Genomic DNA, 19348 nt, shown 5'->3' on the forward strand with positions numbered 1-19348 from the left:
TTTTGCTCGCTTTATTATTATTATTATTATCTCCTTTCAAATGTAGACGTAGTCCTCTGACATGGGATTCCACCCATGCTGTAGAGGTAACTCATTATTTTTTAGGTGAAATTATGACGATATAGATATTTTTCTTAGTAAGAATTATTGTAGTAAGATAATGATTAGGAGAATTTGAAAGGTATTATGACATTAAAATTTTTAAGGTTTAGTCAAGGATTAGCTTAAGACCCCACTATTCATCTTATTTGATTTGCTACCGTGCACGTAGGCACTTGAGAATCGAGGATACATGTGGGATGTCCTGGTCTTGGGCCTTGGCCTAGGCCTGGGGTAGCCATAAGAGCATGAGGTCTGTATTTTATTTCAAGAAATACCCAAACCTAAAGCCCCAAAAGCAATGCCTTGGGCTTCAAACTATACAGTTGACGCAATTGTACTATTTATATGCCTGCAGTGGAAGAAATAAGCGGAAAGACGGCCTTTATTTATATATTTTTCACTTCACACATACTACATATCATTGCACTGTAGTTCTGTTTCGCTTCGTGAGGGATAAGATTAAGAATACCAAAAAGCCCTATTTACATCTTTAAAGGATATTATGTACGGTCAGGACGGAGGTCAAGTTGCCCATCCTTACGACGGTGGTGGTGGTGGTGGAAATGGCGGTTATGTTGGCGGCCGAGGAGGAGGTGGGGGATACGGTCCTAGTTCTAAAAATCGCGGTAAATTTCTTTGTGCTTATTAATTTTATTCTGTTGATTTATGGGTTAGTGTTGTTAACCCTAATTTTCTGGCACTTGTCTTGTCGGGTCATACAAGATCGATCCGGTTTTCCCTGTTCTTATTTTCAATACAATGTACACGGATTATTCAGTAGGTGCTGGAGGTTATCAAGGAGGAGACAGTGGAAGAGGTGGTGGCCGTGGTGGAGGAGGCAGAGACGGTGATTGGCTTTGCCCGAATCCCAGGAAAATTTATCTGTTCTCTGCTTTTGATTTTTAGTCAAGGAGGCAGGTTACTTGTACGGTTTGTCTTAAACAGCTAAATTTTGGTTTGTTGATATTTCAATGTCATTATTAGTTGCCTAGATTTGTGAAATTTAAACTGGTATGTCTATGAAGTTGTGGGAATTTGAACTTTACAAGAAGAGTTGAGTGTAACAAATGCGGTGCATCCTCTCCTGTGGGTTCTGTGATCGTGGTAGTAGTGGTTATAACAGAGGTAGCACTGGGGGATATGGTGGTAACCGTGGAGGTAGAGGAGATGGGGCTAGAGGGGATATGATAGTGGGAGGAATAACAACTACGCAGGCAGAGGTGGAAATTATGATAATAGAAGTGGTGGGTATGGTCATGTTCCTCCTCCATCACCCAGTGCTTATAGTGGCAGTGCTGGTGGAAATTATCCACCTGCTCCTAATGCATATGATGGGAATACAAATTATGGAATGGATGCAGTTCCTCCTCCTACAAGCTATACTGGTGGACCCACATCATACCCTCCGTCTTATGGTGGCCCTGCAGGTGGTTATGGTGGCGGGGGTTTGAGTGATGTGAGAAGTGGTGGCCGGGGTGGTCATGCTAGTGGATATGACAGTGGGTATGGGCCTGGTGGTCCTTGTCATCAGGGAGGTGGTTATGGAGGTCATTCTGCCGATGCACCAGTTAAGATCAAGCAGTGTGATGACACCTGTGGGGATTCTTGTGACAACACAAGAATCTACATATCAAATTTGCCGACCAATATTACTGTTGAAGAATTAAGGGACCTTTTTGGCGGCATTGGACAAGTAATGGTCATTTCTTATATTTTAAATCAATGTGTTGTCTGATGGGTATTATGTCATCTACTTCGTATTGTCTTTTTTATTATTTCCGGAGCTGGTATCATGTTTGTTTAATGTAATTGTTCTTTTGATATTGGTTTTATTCTCTGGTTCCATGTTTTGATGGAGTCTCTTCTTGTTTAGGTAGGAAGAATTAAACAGAAGTGCGGCTATAAAGATCAGTGGCCATGGAATATTAAAATACACGAGGATGAGAAAGGAAACCAGAAAGGTGATGCAGTTTTGACATATGAAGATCCTCAAGCGGCACACTCTGCTGGCAGTTTCTTTAACAGTATGCAGCTGAACTTCTCTTTATTTAGTTTTTCACCTTCAATGTTTGTCCTCACCCTTGTGGAATTTTTTCTCTCAGATCATGTCATGAGAGGCTATACGATTAATGTGGCTATGGCAGAGAAGACTGCACTTACAGTATATGATCATGGGTGTCATTTTAACCCTTAGATGAACTTACTTATAACATGTTCCATTTAGATGCTCTTTCCTGACAGGAAGTAATTCAGATGTCCCCTTAGCCTTTTCTTCAGTTCATATGTATATATTTGATTTAGATGATTTGTTTCAACATGCAGTTTATTAACTTATGATGCTTAGCTAGATTTTTCTCATTCTATTGTATTGTATTTTGCCATGTTGAGTTCCTTTTTTGAGGCTTTGCTTTGTTTAATTTATTTTTGAAACCAAATTCTCAAATGATCACCTTTATCTACTGTTAACAGCTTTCCTTAACAACTTCTGTATGGTTTGCATGTGATAGTATATGTTCTCAAATGATCCCTTATTACTTTGTCACTGTGGAGTAAACAATAGAAAGATCACCCATTTTTTTCAAAGTGAAATTTTTCTTGGCTTAACTAAATTGTTTTGATTGAAACTGCATTATTGAATGTCGTTATGTGACAGGGGCAGGAAAGGTGGCTATGGGGACAGGCGCAGGGATAATTACAGAGGTGGAGGATCTGGGCCAGATAGACATCACTATGGTGGAAACCGTTCACGCCCATACTGAGGGATATTCAGCGTCAACTATTTTATGTACTAAGGATTAGGAACTGAGGGATGTAGTTGTGTTCCATTCACTGGGTTATTCTTGAACAGGAGACTGAGAGGTAGGTTGTTCACTTATTTGGGCAATACCCTTTTGTCCTTCCTCCTTTATCTTCTATTAGCTTTTTTTTTTTTTTTGGGGGGGGGTTATGCTAAGCGTTGGACTGATTAGATATGTGAATCTTTTTATAGACGCAAGTGGATCAACTTCAAATTGCTTGCTACCAAGGTAGGTTGATAATTTCAGGTGGGTGCTGCTTTTTCAAATCACAAACTTATACCCTTTTATTTGGGAATAACCCCTTGGCGGGGGACTTAATTTTGTTGCTCATCGTTTAATGTGGTGGAACAATCTTGTGAATTATATGCATGGATGGGTACCCTTTAGAGTTTAAATTGAAAAATGTGCTTGCTATTAAAGACGATGGGATTTAGCCTCCCATCCTAGAACTAGATTCCATTAGTGAGTCTCCAAGTAGTTAAAGAAAATTCAATTTTGATTCTGATCTTTGTATGGCTCCATATCTATATTCTTCACAATTCTTTAATGTTGGCTAATAGGTATCTGTTTCGGCCTCGAGTTGTAGTAAAAATGATTGTAGTTTTATATGCTGAATGCAATTGTATGTCGGTGTGTGTAGTGTTATTTTTTTTAACTAAATAAATAGTTGGTTGGGCACGGTAAGTTGTCGCCATTTGATGACGATGACTTTATGCATGGCGTGGCTGCTGTCACTTTCCTCAAGTATGAGAAGAAAGTTGCAGAACAGTGGGTGGCGAGTTTCAAGAGCTTTGTTTCTTTATGATCTTTTTGTGACTGGGAGTTGAACGTCACCTTCGGTTTTTCTTTCAAGGAGTGATGTGAATTGAAATTAAATCCTGTCTGGTGCGCTAATAATTATTTGTAACGCCCATGGTAATATGGTTTAGGCAGCACCATAGCAGATGCTAAGAAAAAAATACCTTGAATATTTCTTGATTGATAATTCATTTAAACCCATTCCTTGTTCCAATGATTTCATTTGATATATGCCTCTTATTTTTACTTCATTATTTATATATATTTACATACATTTTAGAAGGTGATTTAAATTATTTTAAATACTACATATGAATTAGTTGATCTCACGAGTAGTTACATATATTATACAATCTGCGGTTGTGAAAGCACCGGCAAATGCACATTTTTCCAGGCTATTGCGATTGCAAAGAAATATAAGCCCATTTGGGTTGGAAAAAATTCCAAATTCTGGACTAGAATTTTATATACGAGTTTAAAATGGCTATAGCTGAACTACTTGGTTTTCTAAAGGAACATTAGACACGGATTGTAAACCAGTTTGATTGACATTAGGTGTATGAGACCCTTGACCCTCTAAAGTAACAGGGGGCATCGTCCCAGCCCCAGCTCCAGGCACAGATTGCGGGCATGTCGCACCAGCCTGAAATAAATTATTAAGCATTTCTCAGTTACCGACTCTTGAACGCGCGAATAAATTACAAGTACAAATCAATCAGACAATCATCCTTCCACATTTTAAATAAAATTAAATCCATGTTCGGTTGCTTTCTTAAATTCCATCTTGTCTACCATCTCCACGACTCCACCTATGTACCCGATTGCAAGTCTAATGTGAAATAGGAAATGGCTTTTTGTATTTGTATACACGAGACATACCTGAGGCATGGAATAGCTTCCTCCATACTTGGCATCAATATTTCCATAGTTTCCATTGTATGTGGGGACTAAACGCAAAACAATATTAAAGGTCAAGGATTGATCTAAGGAAGTAAAAGATTTTACTTGGGAGAGAACAATACAAGAACAGATCATTACTTGGGTTGGCTGTCGCTGTCGCTGTTGTTGGTGCAGCTGCCTCCCTTGCTCTCTTCTCTGCATTAGCAAGTCCAAGTTGTGCTTGAAGTTTTTCTAATTCCCGAGCCACGAGGACCATATTTTTCTCCAAGATTTTTCGTTGTTCAAGGTTACTAGCACGTGTCTTCTTTTCAAGTTCAATAGCAGTCCTATTACAGACAAACAAAAACTTAGTTTCACAAGGTAACATCGATTGGCGCGTTACTACAAACTTACTAGTTGATTTTCTCTTGCATCAACTACATCCATATATAAAAACCACTACTTAATATGTAGGGACGATATAATCTTTCAACAGTGAGTTCTTATTTGCCATCTTGTACTTAAATTTAAATGGTGGTTCTCATTGACACAGATTAAAGACCTTCATTGAATTAAATGGGAATCAGCAGTTGGTTGAATTCAAATTAGGAAATGGGTATCTGAGCATCCACTCCAAGGCAAATACTGCATTTTGAGGTAATACTAGTCATCCTCATCCGTTACCATGCGTAATGATAGGATAGGGGTTAAATGGAGCTAGAACTCCCTCATTCTCAAATCTCAACACGCTTTTTAGGGCCAATTGTATATCTAATACTAATGATTTCAATCTTGAACTAGTGCATAATCAAACATACTCGTTCGTTTCCTTTATTTGAACTTAGCCTCTCGACCCATGTATCAAATTACAATAGCATTTATAGTAGACGTGAAATTGATGACTTGCTTTCCAATCCCCTGCATTCCCAATCTTGTAATTACCAAACCAATTTCCTCACTATTCTTTCCATTAGGAGCATAAAAGAAATGATATTCAATAATTCACGAATTTCCATTCGAAATCCGGAGAAAAGCAATCAACTTTTTGTCCAAAAAGGAGAAAGTTTGCAGAGCATTACCTTCCTTTATGGATTTCTTTCCGTACAGCTTCCATATCCGCCATAAGTACGGGAACTTGCTTCACTTCCATTCTTGCCTTGGCTAGCTCATCATTAACAGCCTCCAATTCCGCAGTTAGCTCCTTGTTATCCGCCATAAACTTCTTCACATCAGCCCGTACACAAGCCAGCTCAGCGGTCATAGCATCCACGGCGCGCGCTTCGGCGTCCATCTTCAATGACCTCTCGTAGACCTCCCTCACCTCCGCGTCCCTCTCAGATTTGACGTTGGCAGAGGCTGCCGTTAAATGACGAATTTCTTGCTGGGCGAGTGCAAGATCCTGCTTAAGAGCCACATGGGCGGCGGCGAGGCGTTGGTTGTCGAGGAGGAGGGTTTGGATCTCGCGGTGTTGGATGGCGATTCGGTCTTCGAGGTGGTGGTGCTGATGAATGATGTGGCGTTCGGTGACGGAGCGGGTTAATGATGACGGCGGTGTAAGGTGGTTACGACCGGCCATATTCGCCGTCGATACAACAATCCTTGTTGCTCTTTGTTTAATATGCTGCCAAACTGCCTTATGCATTGTCTAATTCATTATCCTTTTTCAACATTTTCCCTTTGTGGGCTTTCAGGCCCAAAATAAAGGTCATTTAAAGCAATCCCTTACCCGCCCAATTCCCTCCTTCATTCTGCAATGACATTTGCGGGTATGATTCTTATAGGCTTTGAGTTGGTTACTTTTTTTTAACAAATCAATATGATAAATTTTGAAGGTTATAATATACTTTTTAAGATTTGTATTCTTTGGGATTTAATTTTCATATTTTTATTTTTATATTTTTTAATTTAAAAATAAGTTCAGTTTTTTGTCATCATTAAATTCTTCTATTAAATTTACTTGTGTAACTTTTTGAGATTAAAAATTTTTTATTTACTTAGTAATTATGTAACAAAAAATGATATTACAGTAGAATTGAATTTAACATATAAAATTAATTATGTTAATAACTCTTAAAAATTAAATTAGCATTTTAACATGAAAAAAGGTATTTGGCTTACGTAATGACATTGAAAAAATTGAAGTTAAAAAATTAAATCATAAATTTAAGCATAATAAAAAGACAAAAATTGAAGTTCCATCATTATTATGTAATTTATAAAGAAAAATACAATGCCATACTACTTTGCCATGTTTATAATTTATTTCTTTTTCTAAAAAAAAAAATCTACAAATAACCTCTCTTTTTTTTTCTATTCTTAAACACGTGTAAACATATAAAATCACAGAGAACCTTAAAATTAAAACATACATTAAACAATAAAAATTAAATTTATTTATTAGAATCCTAAAATTTGGTCCATTGCTCAAGGGCATTCATGTCGTGGGACTGAGTTGCAAAAATTGCATGCTACTGTGTGTATGTGGTAGTAATTTGCTCTTTCGCTAGTGATGTGAGTTGTATGAAAATATATATTTCTTAACATTCATATAAATAATATAATTTATAATGCATAAAATATAAATAAATAATTATAACATAGCATAATTATTTTGCATAGTCATTGAAAAATTTAAACACGATTTTGTTAGTGTACCAAATAATTATATTAGTAAAAATAGGAATAAACTTAAAAAGTTTTATTTTAAACGGATTTAAAATTTATAATGACTTATTATGTAAAATTATAAATTAAATTATTAGATATGAGCTAATAGGAAAGATTTATTATGAAAATATAAGTTGCAAACACGTATAAAAGACAGAGGGTTTATGTTACAATATTTCTCTCCACAACGGCTTATTTATATTCCTTGTCATATGTAAAATTTTTATAATGTAAGAAACTTACCATGTATAAAGAGAATCTTGTTATACGCAATATATACTAATTTTTATCACATCCAATGTATATATCTATTAAAATATTTTTATTTAAAATAAAATGACTAAAAATAAAATTTGAGTTCTTAATTTATGATATTATAATAATTTAAGAAAAAATAATATTTAAATATGTATTTATTTTAATATCTTTAATGTAATTCCATATAAATTAATACTAATATATATACTAAATAGGTATATATTTAAGTTAAAAATTATCGTAACTATTGTAGAATTTTAAATAATTGAATTAATTAATATAGAAAAATAAAATAAAAATATGCGCATTATATATGTATTTATTTTGATATTTTGTTTAAGATATTATATCTTACATACTTTATATGACTTTTTAAAACTAGTATTACCATATTTTAATCATAATTAATTGTATTCATTTAAAAACGTTTAAACCGACTATAACTAAGTATTTTAAAAAAAAAAAACTAAAACTTACATTTACATTGTCAATATATATGACTAGAGATAAATTCAATCAATTTTATTCCAAATGTAATTAGACAATATTTGATTTATTAAATATTTTAAAAAATATATTTTCATTCGGTTATTTCAAAACTAAATGTGACAATTACAATTTAATAAGGACTAATATTGTAATCTTAACAAAGGTTATTAAGTATATTGATTCCAATAATATTTGGAAGAGGGATTAAATTGTGAAACTATCAATATTCAAAGAATTTATGAAGCAAACAAGCAAGGACAAAGCTAACAATTTATTATTGCAGGGGCCAAAATAAAATTTCAGATTTTGAGGAGGTCAAAGTTTAAATTTTTGTTTAAAAAGAGCTTAAATTAAATACTTAATAACTAAAAGGGATATATTATGCCCTTTAGTTAAGGGAGTACCAAGGCGACTTCCTACCCCATCTAGCTAGACCCTTGAAAACCCTTGAAAATAAGTCCAAAAGGGTATGAACATATGTGAAGACTATATTTGATAAATTAAATAATTACGTGTCGAAAAATAAATAGTAAAAAAATTAAGTATTGAATTTAGGTTATAAAAATTGTTTAGTATATTACTTAAAATTAAATATGGAGTATAATTAGATTATTTGATAAAAGATAATATAATCATAAAATAAATAAAACAAAACTTTTTGTAAAAAAATTTTTGGAATAATATTTTATTCAGTGTCAGTGTATCAATCTTATACATCATTAGTGAATAATAACATGATACATTATTATTAAATTAAACAAAAAAATATGGAGGACCAAGGGCAAAGTCAAAAAAAAAAATTTAGGACGGGCCGAAATGAAATTGTATTTTTTATGACATCTGAAATACAATTTTACTATTTTAATACCTTATATATTTCTAATTTTTAAATGATTAAATTAAGATTTTATCATTTTTAGAGGGTCAAAGTACAATTTTATCATTTATTAACTTAAAATTATATAAAATTTAAGGAATTAAAAATTACATTTTACACTTTAGGAGGAGCGAACCCCTGCCAGTCCCCCTCCCTTCGTTCTTGTGGAGGACTTATACATAAATACTAGTAATTTTATTTAAACATTAATAGTAACTATTATAAAGAAATATTAATAAGTCTCACATTTATGATCTTGAGTTTAAGGGTTTATGATTTAGGGTTTTAAGTTTCGGTTTCAAGGTTTAATATTTATTTATAATTAATTGTTATTTAATTATATTTAAATAAAGTTATTAGTATTTATTTATAAGTCTTCCACTATTTTTTTTTGTTTTATTTAATGATGAGATGTTATGTTTTTATTCACTGATGATGCACTGACAATATATCAAATATTGTCTTAAAAAATTTTAACCACTAATTTGCATTGTGGATTATCAAATGTATTATGAATAAATTATTAATTATTAATGCAGGATAGAAATTATAAGAAACTAAAAAAAAATAACCTAAAACTTAACATTTTACCATACTCAGTTGGATACAACGTTTAAAAGATGCATAATAAGGAAACATCAAACATGTGCATTCATTCATTCATTCCACATTAGCCGAGCACCGCAACTGAACCATTATAAATAACCATTTTAATCTCCGTTCTCCCCAACACTAATTCCTATTCCCAAGCAATAATTTTGTACGTTAAACAAAAGATTCGTGTGCACGATTGGATAGTTTGGTTATTTATTTCTGTTTAGAGATAAAAGAGTCATGAGAAGTTGTTCACCATGCGCAGCCTGCAAACTCCTCAGGCGTCGGTGCGCCGAAGATTGCATCTTTGCCCCTTACTTCCCTTCTCAGGACCCGCACAGGTTTGCTATTGTTCACAAAGTCTTCGGCGCTAGCAATGTCAGCAAAGCGTTGCAGGCTAGTTTCCTTTCTTCATTTACACCTCATTTGATTCTTTTTTTTATTTTTTTTTATTTGGGAGCATGCACAAATGTTTTCATTGCATCTCAATTGGGTAATTTGCAGGTATCATTGATAATCAATATAAAATACATATAACAAAGAAAAGCCTTTTGATTTGTTTGAAATAATCTTGTAGGAGCTTCCTGAAGACCAGAGAGGCGACGCTGCGAGTAGCATGGTTTACGAAGCAAATGCAAGAGCGAGAGATCCTGTTTATGGATGTGTTGGGGCCATATCCTACCTTCAAAATCAAGTTTCCCAGTTGCAGATGCAGCTTACCGTGGCTCAGACTGAGTTACTTCGCATTAAGATGCATCAAGATTCGCCTTCGCCACCTTACCTTGCACCCACTAACAACTTCAATAACATTGATTCTCAGCCTGAATACCTCAACTTCCCTCCTTCTACCAATGTAATCCAAGACCCATCTCTCAAAACTGAATCTATTTGGACTTAACTGTAATTCCCTCCAATTTTATTTTTGCCTTTCTCAAATGAATTTTCATTTTAAGCAATTTGTTGGGTATGTATGTTTGTTGGCGCCTGCAAGAAACAAGAGAACCATCCTCCATTGTTAATTTGAGCGAACTGGGAGAAAAAAAAACCTCATTATAGATTTATGAGGCTTAATCTCTATATTTTAACCCACACACTGGTCGACTTCTACCCTACAATTAATTTCTTTTTATCAAATCAGAATTTTGGAAATTTGATAAACTATCAAAAACTTTTAGTAACCACTTGAAACTTAATATTTTATTTTTAAATATGTTTAATAAAAATTACTTCACAAAAAAAAATGGAAAATGATAATTAAATAGAGACTTATTTATCATGAATACATTCAATTCTTTTTTATTTATCTTTGGATATTCTTTAAACACTTTTACATTTACTCACACTTTTTTCTTCAATTTATTCTTTTTTCAATAAAATTCTAAGTTAATTTTTTATTCTTGATATAATATTGTTTACAATATTTTATATTTAATAGTATAATAATATTACAAATATTTCATATTTATAGTCAATACTTTTTTTAGCTATCTTATTAATGTGGTTAATTTTTATATGACAACCAATAACACATACTAACTTTTACAGTTATTTTAAGAATTTTATCTATTGGGATTGACAGGGCTCAAACCCACAGCTTCCGCCTTGACAGGGCGGTGCTCTGACCAATTGAACTACAATCCCAGGAAAATAAAGAAAAGTGTACAACATAGATAGTCTTATAATTCCATTCAAGTCATTTTCTATTTAGATTTGATATTTGAAGCCGGGTTATAACAAACAAAGGAGCGAGTGATATATTGATATCCACATGGGTAAGCACTTTGAGTGAGAGCGACGCGGATTGCTAGTTACTAGGAATCCTTTTGTTATTGCCAAATAAATCGATCAATAATTAATTTGAAAATGAAAACAAAAAAGAATCTTCTTTTTTGTTTACTTTACTTTTTTTTCTTTTCATTAAACTTTCTATTTATTGATTCTACTATGAATCTAGAGCGTTATCAAAATTATAATTTATGGGAATAACTAAATAAATAGAATAAACTAAAAAACAAATAGCGGTAGAAATGAATACGTAAGTTCAAATGAATTAAGATGTGTATTTATGTAGATTAATTATGAGGGTGTATTTTTACTAATTATATCTATTAGTTTGAGGATAATTATATAACATCATAAGAATAAAATATAAAAACCTCATGTCTTTGGAAAATTACGACGTATTTTGGCAAATTTTAGAACTTTTATAGTTATTATTATTATTATTATAAATATTTGCAGCATTGTGTTATTAGCTAATAGTGCCAAATGATTAAAATAACTATTTTCAAAAAATACTTGGCGGCTAGCACATGGCATTGTGATATTGGCAAATATTTCCAAATGATTAAAAATTTGACTAAATAAATTTAGATGCTAAAAAGAAAATATGAATTAAGGGTTTCTAAATTAAAATACTAAATGCAGTAAAAGGAAAAAGGGGTACCATCTACATCTAAAAACTAAATATGAACCCATTTTATAATCCTGATTGGTGGGTCAAACTCTGCATGTGAGGTATAGAGAATATTAAGGTTTAGACATTGGAAACTTTCTCTTTCTTGATTATAAAACAAAAGCTTTTCATCACCCCAAAAAGTAAGTTCCATCCTGTTGTAAACACAACCTTCTTAGTTAAAGTTAAATGAATCTAATCTGGTTTAATAATTAATACTACCAAACTTAGTAGAATTAGTTGGGTTCAGGGAAACATCCTACGGCATCCCAACCTTATCTTCACTATTAGTTTTTCTTTGTTTAATATATATACACATAACCTACCTACGTACAGTTATCAACTGCTCATAATGCTTCTACGTATGTATATTTAATAATAATACTAAGGTAGATAAGAATTTCCTTGTAATAATTCTAACTCTTATACGTATTTTATACTCTACTCAGATATATCATTTATATCAAATTCTACATAAATTATTAAAAAAAATTCTAACTATTCATCTTATTTAAAAAAAAAACTTTCTAACTATTACATATAAATCAATATAGATAATATTTTAAATTGATATGATAGAGCTATCAGATCGATTCAAAATTTTAAATGCATGACAAATACTAACATATTAATAAGTTTAATGGTCGAATTGTCAAAATATTAATCACATAAAAAGTTATGAAATGAAATAAAACCACTTAAATTTTACATCAATGTAAATGAATCTCTCCCATATATATTATAAAGTTCAATACATATTATGTACTAGTGTCACGGGGTTAGAACTTTAGTCGCAATCCGTGCAACTTTAGGCTATTTTTTTATTTCAAATCCGCTTAAGTCAATTTTAAGGCACTGAAAATAAAGCTGAAGTCACTCAAAACGAAAAAGCAATGAAAGAATAAAAAATGCTACAAAAAGCAATGCATACAAGGTGTTTGAGTAAATGTAGGGGTGAAACCAGAAAATTCTTTTAGAGGGGTTGAAATTAAATTGTAATTTTCACGATAATAATTTTTTTAAATAATTTTTAAAGCATTAAATCAAATTTTTATCATTTTAAGGGGTCAAAGTGTAATTTCACTTTTACTAATTTAAAATTTTTAAATTTTTAAAGGACCTAAATAGAAAATTTTCTATCTTAGGGGGGCTGGGGCCCTGCCAGCATCCTTGGATACGCCCCTAAGTAAATGCACTAAAAGTATATCTATTACTTTGAAAGATTACAACTAAGTGATTACAAATGGGGAGAAGACTTCTATTTATAGTTGAGCTCCTCTAAAATCAATGAGTAAAAATTGAGTTACATCGATGATCAATATTAGAGTGTAACGAACCATAGTCACAGGTGTCGGAAAGTGCATTTCTGGGACTCCGTTACCGTAAATCAGACTTGTAAATATTTTTAATTTTACGAAGCTAGTAGTGTGGTTAATTAGGTTTTGGTTAGGTGAAATTGCATAAATTAAGAGTAATTAAGTGAAAGGACTAAATTGTATAAATGGTGAAAGTTGAATTATTGAGTTTGGACTCCCTTTTCTTATAATTTTTATGTTTTTGGAATCCTGGTATTAAATACTACCCGGTCAATGTCAAAATTTTAGAAATTATTGAGTTTTTAAGTGTTGTCTTTGTTGAATAATTTTAGTATTAGGGATTAAATTGATAGATTTTTAAGTTAGAAATGAAAAAAGGATTGAATTGTAGAATAAATTGTAAATTTTAAGTAATAGGGACTAAATTGTGAAAAATTCAAAATTTAGGGATTTAAGTGAAATTAGAGATTTAAATTTAGTTTAAAGTGAAATTTGTGTGAAAATATAGGATTGATTGTGAAAAAATAAAATTAGTCTCGGTTTAGGGGCTAAATTGGAATTTAGGTAAATATTGAGTAAAAATTAAAATATTAAATATGAGATTAAATTGTGTTGTATTGATTAATTTTAATTGTTTTAATTCCGTAGCTAACGTCGTACCAGAATAGCTCGAAATCTCTAGTTTGTATTTCTATAATCCGAAACTAGTTATTAATTGTTGTAATTTTTATTTAATGTATATGGTAAGTGTTGAGGTAAGTAACTGATATTTTAATAATTGATTGAATGAATTGAATTGGTAGATATATAATATTGAATGGGATGATTTTTGAATTGAAATGATTATATGTGTAATTATGTGATTATATGAAAAATCAGTATTGGATATTGATTATATCTGAAACGTGAAATTAAACCTTATTAGTTGTATCAGGCTAAGTCAGATATAGATGGTATGCCATAGGATTGGAAGAGTTCAGGGATTTCTTCGACTTCGAGTCGATGAGACACTGAGTGTCAATTTACTACTTCGGATTAATTCGATGAGGTATTGGGTGTCAATTTACTTCGGTTTAGCCGATGAGACACTGGGTGTCAAATTATTACTTCGAATTATCCGATAAGACGTTGGGTGCCAAACTTGTGTGTTTAGTTGGATCCGTGTATCTGTCTGAGTCCGAGTTATGTTAATAGGGGTAAATGAATAATAAAATTTTATGATTGATATTGAATTGACATGGTATGAGAAATGGAAGTGAAATAGTGAATTGAAAATAAAATGTGAAATATGTTGCAAATATATGGAATATATGAGTTATATACTAATAAATTGAATATAGAATGGATAATTCCATTGTTTGAATGGAGTGTGAATCAAATTGTGAAAAGCTATTTATATAGCAAGTATGAAAATTGGGATATTGTGAAACAAATGAATTATGATATGCTATCATGTATGAATTCAAAGAGTTGGCATATGGTAGTTGTGATGATTTTTAAATATTAATATGTGTCTATATTTCAATTATACATTTGTAATCTATTGTCTTTAATTATTCGGATTATAGAAATACTACTGAGTTTTACTCAGCGTATGGTGTTATTTTCCGTGCGCAGGTTAAATACTAAATTTTGATCGTCGATTCAGCATGCAACAACGATCCCGAACTCAAATGTAGTGACGTATATATTTTGTATCAACATGTATCTAGAGTGTCTAAATGTCAACTATTTTACAGATTGACTGTAAATAAGATTATAAGTTAATATTGGTTGGTTATATATATATATGAGTATGTGTTACATTAATGCTATAATATGGCATGTTTTAAATTAGTTCATAAATGAACATGATATAGGCAAATTAGATTGAATTTGGTATCTTTACAAATTTGATTTGAATGATGTTTAAATTAATATGTTTTGATGATATAATTGTGATATCTACGAGGATATATTGGTTAGACACCTAAGTTGATTGTTTTGACATGTTTTGGGTGTGTTTAATCATGTTTTGAATAGTTTAAACGAATGATTTTTGAATTGTTTAATGTCCAAGCTTGTAGGGAATGGTAAACTTGTTATTTAAGGTACATTCTAGCCACATAGCCATGGGAACCCTGTAGCTTTGAAATTTTTTATTATTTTTCAAAAAATTATCTGAGTTTCCAAATGAGTCTCAACTTCTTTCTAATACGTAATTTGGGCCTCGAGGACTCGAATAAGAGACAATATGTATGAGTTTGATTAATTTTGTCTTTAATATTATATGATGTGAAATGCTTGAAATTATGTATGTTTGATCGATAATACTCCGTAATCCTGTTTCGGTGACAAATGTGGGTTAGGAGTGTTACATAGAGTTTATCTTTAAGATTACAAAATTAAATTTTCTAATATTTCTTTTCATATTTATCAATGTTGTCCTAATTTTCCTTAATGCTTCACTAGGCCACCAAGGTTTCAAGGAAATGAGCTTATCCACATGTTCTGCGAATCTGGCCAGTTCAAGTGGATTAAATGAACTTCATTTAATCGATTGACCTCTATGAGACACTTTTTATGCATTCATTAAGGGCTTTCATCCGCAACCCGTGACACTATAACATTCATGCGAAACAGAGAATGGATAATTAAAATAAACAAAACATCATTTTCCTTTATTTATGCATGCAAAACTGAGATTTAGAAGCTGTCTCTGTCTTGATGATTCTCTTCACTAATTTATCTTGCTGCTCTTTGTTTACTGGCAAAAAAAGCCACAGACCTAGAGACATTTTTGTTGGTAAAACCTAGCTATTTGAATCCTTAGAGCGTTAACCTTTTCAGGGATTGATTAATCAGAATCTCTCCTATACATACTAATCAACTAGTATCATGCCTAGCTAGTTAAATTATTAAGAGAAACAGGGTAGCTGCAGCACGATAATAGGCGTTAAAAAGTCCAAATAGCCTATGTATATTCATCATTCACTTCGTTGATTTTGAGGAATCCAATCTGAAATTAAATCTCTGCGCCTTTGCCTTGCTCTTTCTTCCCGGTTTTGCCCTTAAACTATCAACTATTACTGCTCTGTCGCCCATATAAGTCTCGTTAACGTGCTCTTGCTGTACTCCTACTTGTGGCCTTTAACTTCTTCCTCTTTGTTATGTTGAGTGATAAAAGTTTAGTATTCATTAGGTTAAGTTGAAGTTCAAGTTTTGTGGGCGAAAAAAAGATATCTTGAGGAAGCTTGCTCCTGTCTAAACTCAAGTCTAGATTTAGTCTAAATCGATATAATTATTGTATATTAAATATTTCAGAAAAAGAAAAAAAGTAGCATGGAATGGAAATAAACTTTCTTTTAATCACGTGCTTCTTGATATGATGAACATAAATATTTTCCTTCTTTTTCCATTGGAGAGAGAGAGAGAAGTTGATTAGTTGAAATTTCAATTTTCAATTTCCAACAATTAAAAGAAAAGTGGTCCCGATATGAAGCAAAAAGGTTCGAAAGGCCCCATTGTCTTATTCCAAGCTGGAACCCAACAGCCAATGGGGAGAATGTATAGGGGGAATGGACCAATAGAAAGAGGATAAGGTGGCACGTAGGATAAAAAGAGAACGGAATAGTAGATGTTTAATTGAAACAGGGGTGCATAATAAATAAAAAGGGAGTAAAAGTAGAGTAGAGGGACAAGAGCAAAACTAAGATGGGGTACAATTCAATGTTAAAGACCCCCAAGAAGGAAGAACAACAAGTTCCAGATGCGAGTACCGCTTCTGAATTCGACGATACCAAAGGAAGCTATGCCCATGGAGAGATTGATATTATTGAAGAACTGGAAGGTATTTTGGGGGTTGAAAATGAAGAATTGTCAGGGGATAAGGTACATGCTCATCTCACTTGGGACTTCATGGACTGGGAAACAGGGTTCCAGAATGCGGAAGAAGAAGAAGGTGAAGAAGAGGAGGGAGACCGGAAATACTTTGAAAAGTATAACCAGGCTGTAAAGACGGAGCATCTTGGTTTCTGGGAAGTAGATGATGAGAAAAGGGTTTCTTTGAACTTGAACTTGAATTATCAAGATGTCTTGGATGCATGGTCCGATCGTGGTCCTCTATGGGCAGATAATTATTCCATTTCAACCGCCACAAATGGCAATGCCTACTATGTTAGTATTCCCCTTTCCTCTGCTAATTCTTGTACGTTTCTGTTGAATATGTCTCTCTCTCTCTCTTCTTTTTTTTTCCTACTCAATGTTGAATATGTATTTAGGAAGGGAAAAACAGAGGATTCTGCATTCTAGGCTTAGATTTCTGTCAGAGGGCTTCCTTTAATTTTGGATTTTGATGGATAAGAAATGGTAGTCTAATTATGAGTAATCTAAGTGTTGATAATGATATATATATAATTGAGTTTAACAATTACAAGTGTGTGTAGATGGGAGAAGTGCCAATGATGGAATTAGAAGAAAGAACAAGAAGGGAAGCTAGTGTTCTAAGATACAAAGAGAAGCGTCAGTCTAGACTGTTCTGCAAGAAGATAAGGTATCAAGTCCGCAAACTCAATGCAGATAAAAGACCCAGGCTGAAGGTTTGTCCTCTTTCTCTCATTATAAATTATAATTACAAAATACATGCAATGCATTCAAATTTGGATATTAAGAATGCCGCTACTTTTTGGTTGCTACAGGGCCGGTTCGTGAAGAGAGTTTCCTAAAGAGAAGATAACCCAAACGTTGTTTCAAATATCTGATAAAATATCTTTTACTCTGTGGACTTTTTCATGCATAATCTGCCCCCTTTTTTTTTTGTCTCAATGAAAAAAGAAAATATCTTTTCCGAGTCTCGCCCAAAATATATAATTGTGATTCGCCAAATATCTTTTCATCCCAAGCTTTGAGGGCACTTCCTAATGGGGTGGCTTTCTGTCGTGGACCAAACCTCCATTATGCACATAAATTGACCCTGCCATTCAGTATCATAAATCATAATCACACCCAAAGAAGAAGGATGGTGTATTTGTGGCATTTTGTGATGGGCTGCATCTGCGACTGCATGGCATCATCAACAACAATGCACAAAGCCTAGGAAAAAGGTTTTCATTGTATATTAGAAAACAAAAGGTCAAATGTCAGTGAATTACTATAAATCAAGTTCCTGTGGGGACTAGACCAATGGTCCTTTTGTATGCTCATGGTTGATGGGTTTTATCTCGGGTCTTCCCTCTTTATGGATTACCCCCCCCCCTTTTTTATGTCTGTCTACTGTCGTTTTCTGATAAGAGAGAGGCCGGGAAGGAGACTGCCAATGCCATTGATTATTGATATAATTGGAGTAAAATCCACAAATATTGTGCTGTTTTAACTTTGTCAAAAACTAGCGAGTGTGCTTGCTTGTTAAACTGCAGACTATTACTTGCCGATTCAAGATTACGTATCTTGACAAGCATTTATCCTTGTAATTAACCACAGAAGATTCATATAAATATTATATTCTTCCCATCTTCTTTCCTACTTTCAATTCCAGAAAAGGAAAAAAAAAAACCGAAATCTATAATTCATTATCTAGTTAGTGTAATTTTGAATCGTTAAAGAACATTGATCTCTAGTGACAATTTGTAAAATAATTAAATATTAGACGTTTTCAACCGCCAATTATGAGATCCGTTGGAGGCTTAATTTCCCCGTATCTTAATTACGAAAAGTAAAGGCACAATGTCCTTTCCTTTTTCTTTTGGAGGACATTGGATTAGATATTTCCTACCATGATATCCGTCGTCATTTATCAGCTTCATAAAAAAATATTTTAGTATTTAGATTTTAAATTTATGTTTTTATTAAATCATCTTAAAATTTAATTTTGCTAACTCAGATTCGTATCAACAATTAATTAATATTTTCAAATTAAAAAAATTAATTAATTACTTATGCGACATCCACGTGATGATCTCCGTGTAAATCATGTCAGCAAAGTTAAGAGATATTAATTTTTTCGTCCATAATTGTACTCGGTAAAAATGATGAAAAACTTCCATCAATTACTTGATAGAATTAAAATAAAATATTTAAAATATATATAATTGTAAACTAATATTCATTTCTTTTATTTTCTCTCCTCGTATTTGTTATT

General features: G+C 32.5%; 4 protein-coding genes and 1 pseudogene across 6 annotated transcripts; 4 read left to right on the plus strand and 1 right to left on the minus strand.

Annotated features, from left to right (window-relative positions):
* The first annotated feature begins 468 nt into the window (after positions 1 to 468).
* Positions 469 to 1218, plus strand: LOC107958536 (transcription initiation factor TFIID subunit 15b). 3 transcript variants are annotated; one of them, XM_041113286.1, is made up of 2 exons: positions 469 to 728; positions 872 to 1218. In XM_041113286.1, the coding sequence occupies exons 1-2, from the start codon at positions 605 to 607 to the stop codon at positions 1006 to 1008; spliced, it is 261 nt and encodes an 86-aa protein (XP_040969220.1). In that variant the 5' UTR covers positions 469 to 604; the 3' UTR covers positions 1009 to 1218. The 3 variants fall into 3 exon arrangements, with proteins under 3 accessions (XP_040969220.1, XP_016749838.1, XP_016749837.1); XM_016894349.2 differs by having other exon boundaries at positions 884 to 1218; XM_016894348.2 differs by having other exon boundaries at positions 473 to 728; positions 881 to 1218.
* On the plus strand, positions 1129 to 3912 carry LOC107960767 (transcription initiation factor TFIID subunit 15b-like; annotated as a pseudogene).
* A 227-nt stretch (positions 3913 to 4139) lies between these two features.
* Positions 4140 to 6404, minus strand: LOC107906290 (protein FLC EXPRESSOR). Its single transcript, XM_016833249.2, has 4 exons — positions 5657 to 6404; positions 4737 to 4924; positions 4578 to 4645; positions 4140 to 4341 (listed from the first exon to the last, which is right to left on the minus strand). The coding sequence occupies exons 1-4, from the start codon at positions 6217 to 6219 to the stop codon at positions 4183 to 4185; spliced, it is 978 nt and encodes a 325-aa protein (XP_016688738.2). The 5' UTR covers positions 6220 to 6404; the 3' UTR covers positions 4140 to 4182.
* A 3210-nt stretch (positions 6405 to 9614) lies between these two features.
* Positions 9615 to 10500, plus strand: LOC107960766 (LOB domain-containing protein 12). The gene is made up of 2 exons (XM_016897049.2): positions 9615 to 9858; positions 10040 to 10500. Exons 1-2 carry the CDS (start codon positions 9703 to 9705, stop codon positions 10358 to 10360), a joined length of 477 nt encoding a protein of 158 aa, XP_016752538.1. The 5' UTR covers positions 9615 to 9702; the 3' UTR covers positions 10361 to 10500.
* A 6141-nt stretch (positions 10501 to 16641) lies between these two features.
* Positions 16642 to 18720, plus strand: LOC107958532 (protein CHLOROPLAST IMPORT APPARATUS 2). The gene is made up of 3 exons (XM_016894345.2): positions 16642 to 17388; positions 17658 to 17810; positions 17910 to 18720. Exons 1-3 carry the CDS (start codon positions 16927 to 16929, stop codon positions 17934 to 17936), a joined length of 642 nt encoding a protein of 213 aa, XP_016749834.1. The 5' UTR covers positions 16642 to 16926; the 3' UTR covers positions 17937 to 18720.
* The last annotated feature ends 628 nt before the right edge of the window (positions 18721 to 19348 follow it).

Source organism: Gossypium hirsutum, chromosome A05 (genome assembly GCF_007990345.1).
Source record: "Gossypium hirsutum isolate 1008001.06 chromosome A05, Gossypium_hirsutum_v2.1, whole genome shotgun sequence".
Classification (NCBI taxonomy): Eukaryota; Viridiplantae; Streptophyta; class Magnoliopsida; order Malvales; family Malvaceae; genus Gossypium; species Gossypium hirsutum.

Bases quoted from the DNA above. Each gene is read 5' to 3' on its own strand.
- LOC107906290 (XM_016833249.2), bottom strand. From the start codon at position 6,219: ATGCATAAGGCAGTTTGGCAGCATATTAAACAAAGAGCAACAAGGATT. The intron at 4,646-4,736 runs GTAATGATCTGT...TTTTGCGTTTAG, and splicing joins GACAGCGACAGCCAACCCAA to TCCCCACATACAATGGAAAC. The intron at 4,342-4,577 runs GTATGTCTCGTG...AATTTATTTCAG, and splicing joins GAAGCTATTCCATGCCTCAG to GCTGGTGCGACATGCCCGCA.
- LOC107958536 (XM_041113286.1), top strand. From the start codon at position 605: ATGTACGGTCAGGACGGAGGTCAAGTTGCCCATCCTTACGACGGTGGT. The intron at 729-871 runs GTAAATTTCTTT...CAATGTACACGG, and splicing joins TCCTAGTTCTAAAAATCGCG to ATTATTCAGTAGGTGCTGGA.
- LOC107960766 (XM_016897049.2), top strand. From the start codon at position 9,703: ATGAGAAGTTGTTCACCATGCGCAGCCTGCAAACTCCTCAGGCGTCGG. The intron at 9,859-10,039 runs GCTAGTTTCCTT...ATAATCTTGTAG, and splicing joins ATGTCAGCAAAGCGTTGCAG to GAGCTTCCTGAAGACCAGAG.
- LOC107958532 (XM_016894345.2), top strand. From the start codon at position 16,927: ATGGGGTACAATTCAATGTTAAAGACCCCCAAGAAGGAAGAACAACAA. The intron at 17,389-17,657 runs GTTAGTATTCCC...AAGTGTGTGTAG, and splicing joins CAAATGGCAATGCCTACTAT to ATGGGAGAAGTGCCAATGAT. The intron at 17,811-17,909 runs GTTTGTCCTCTT...TGGTTGCTACAG, and splicing joins ATAAAAGACCCAGGCTGAAG to GGCCGGTTCGTGAAGAGAGT.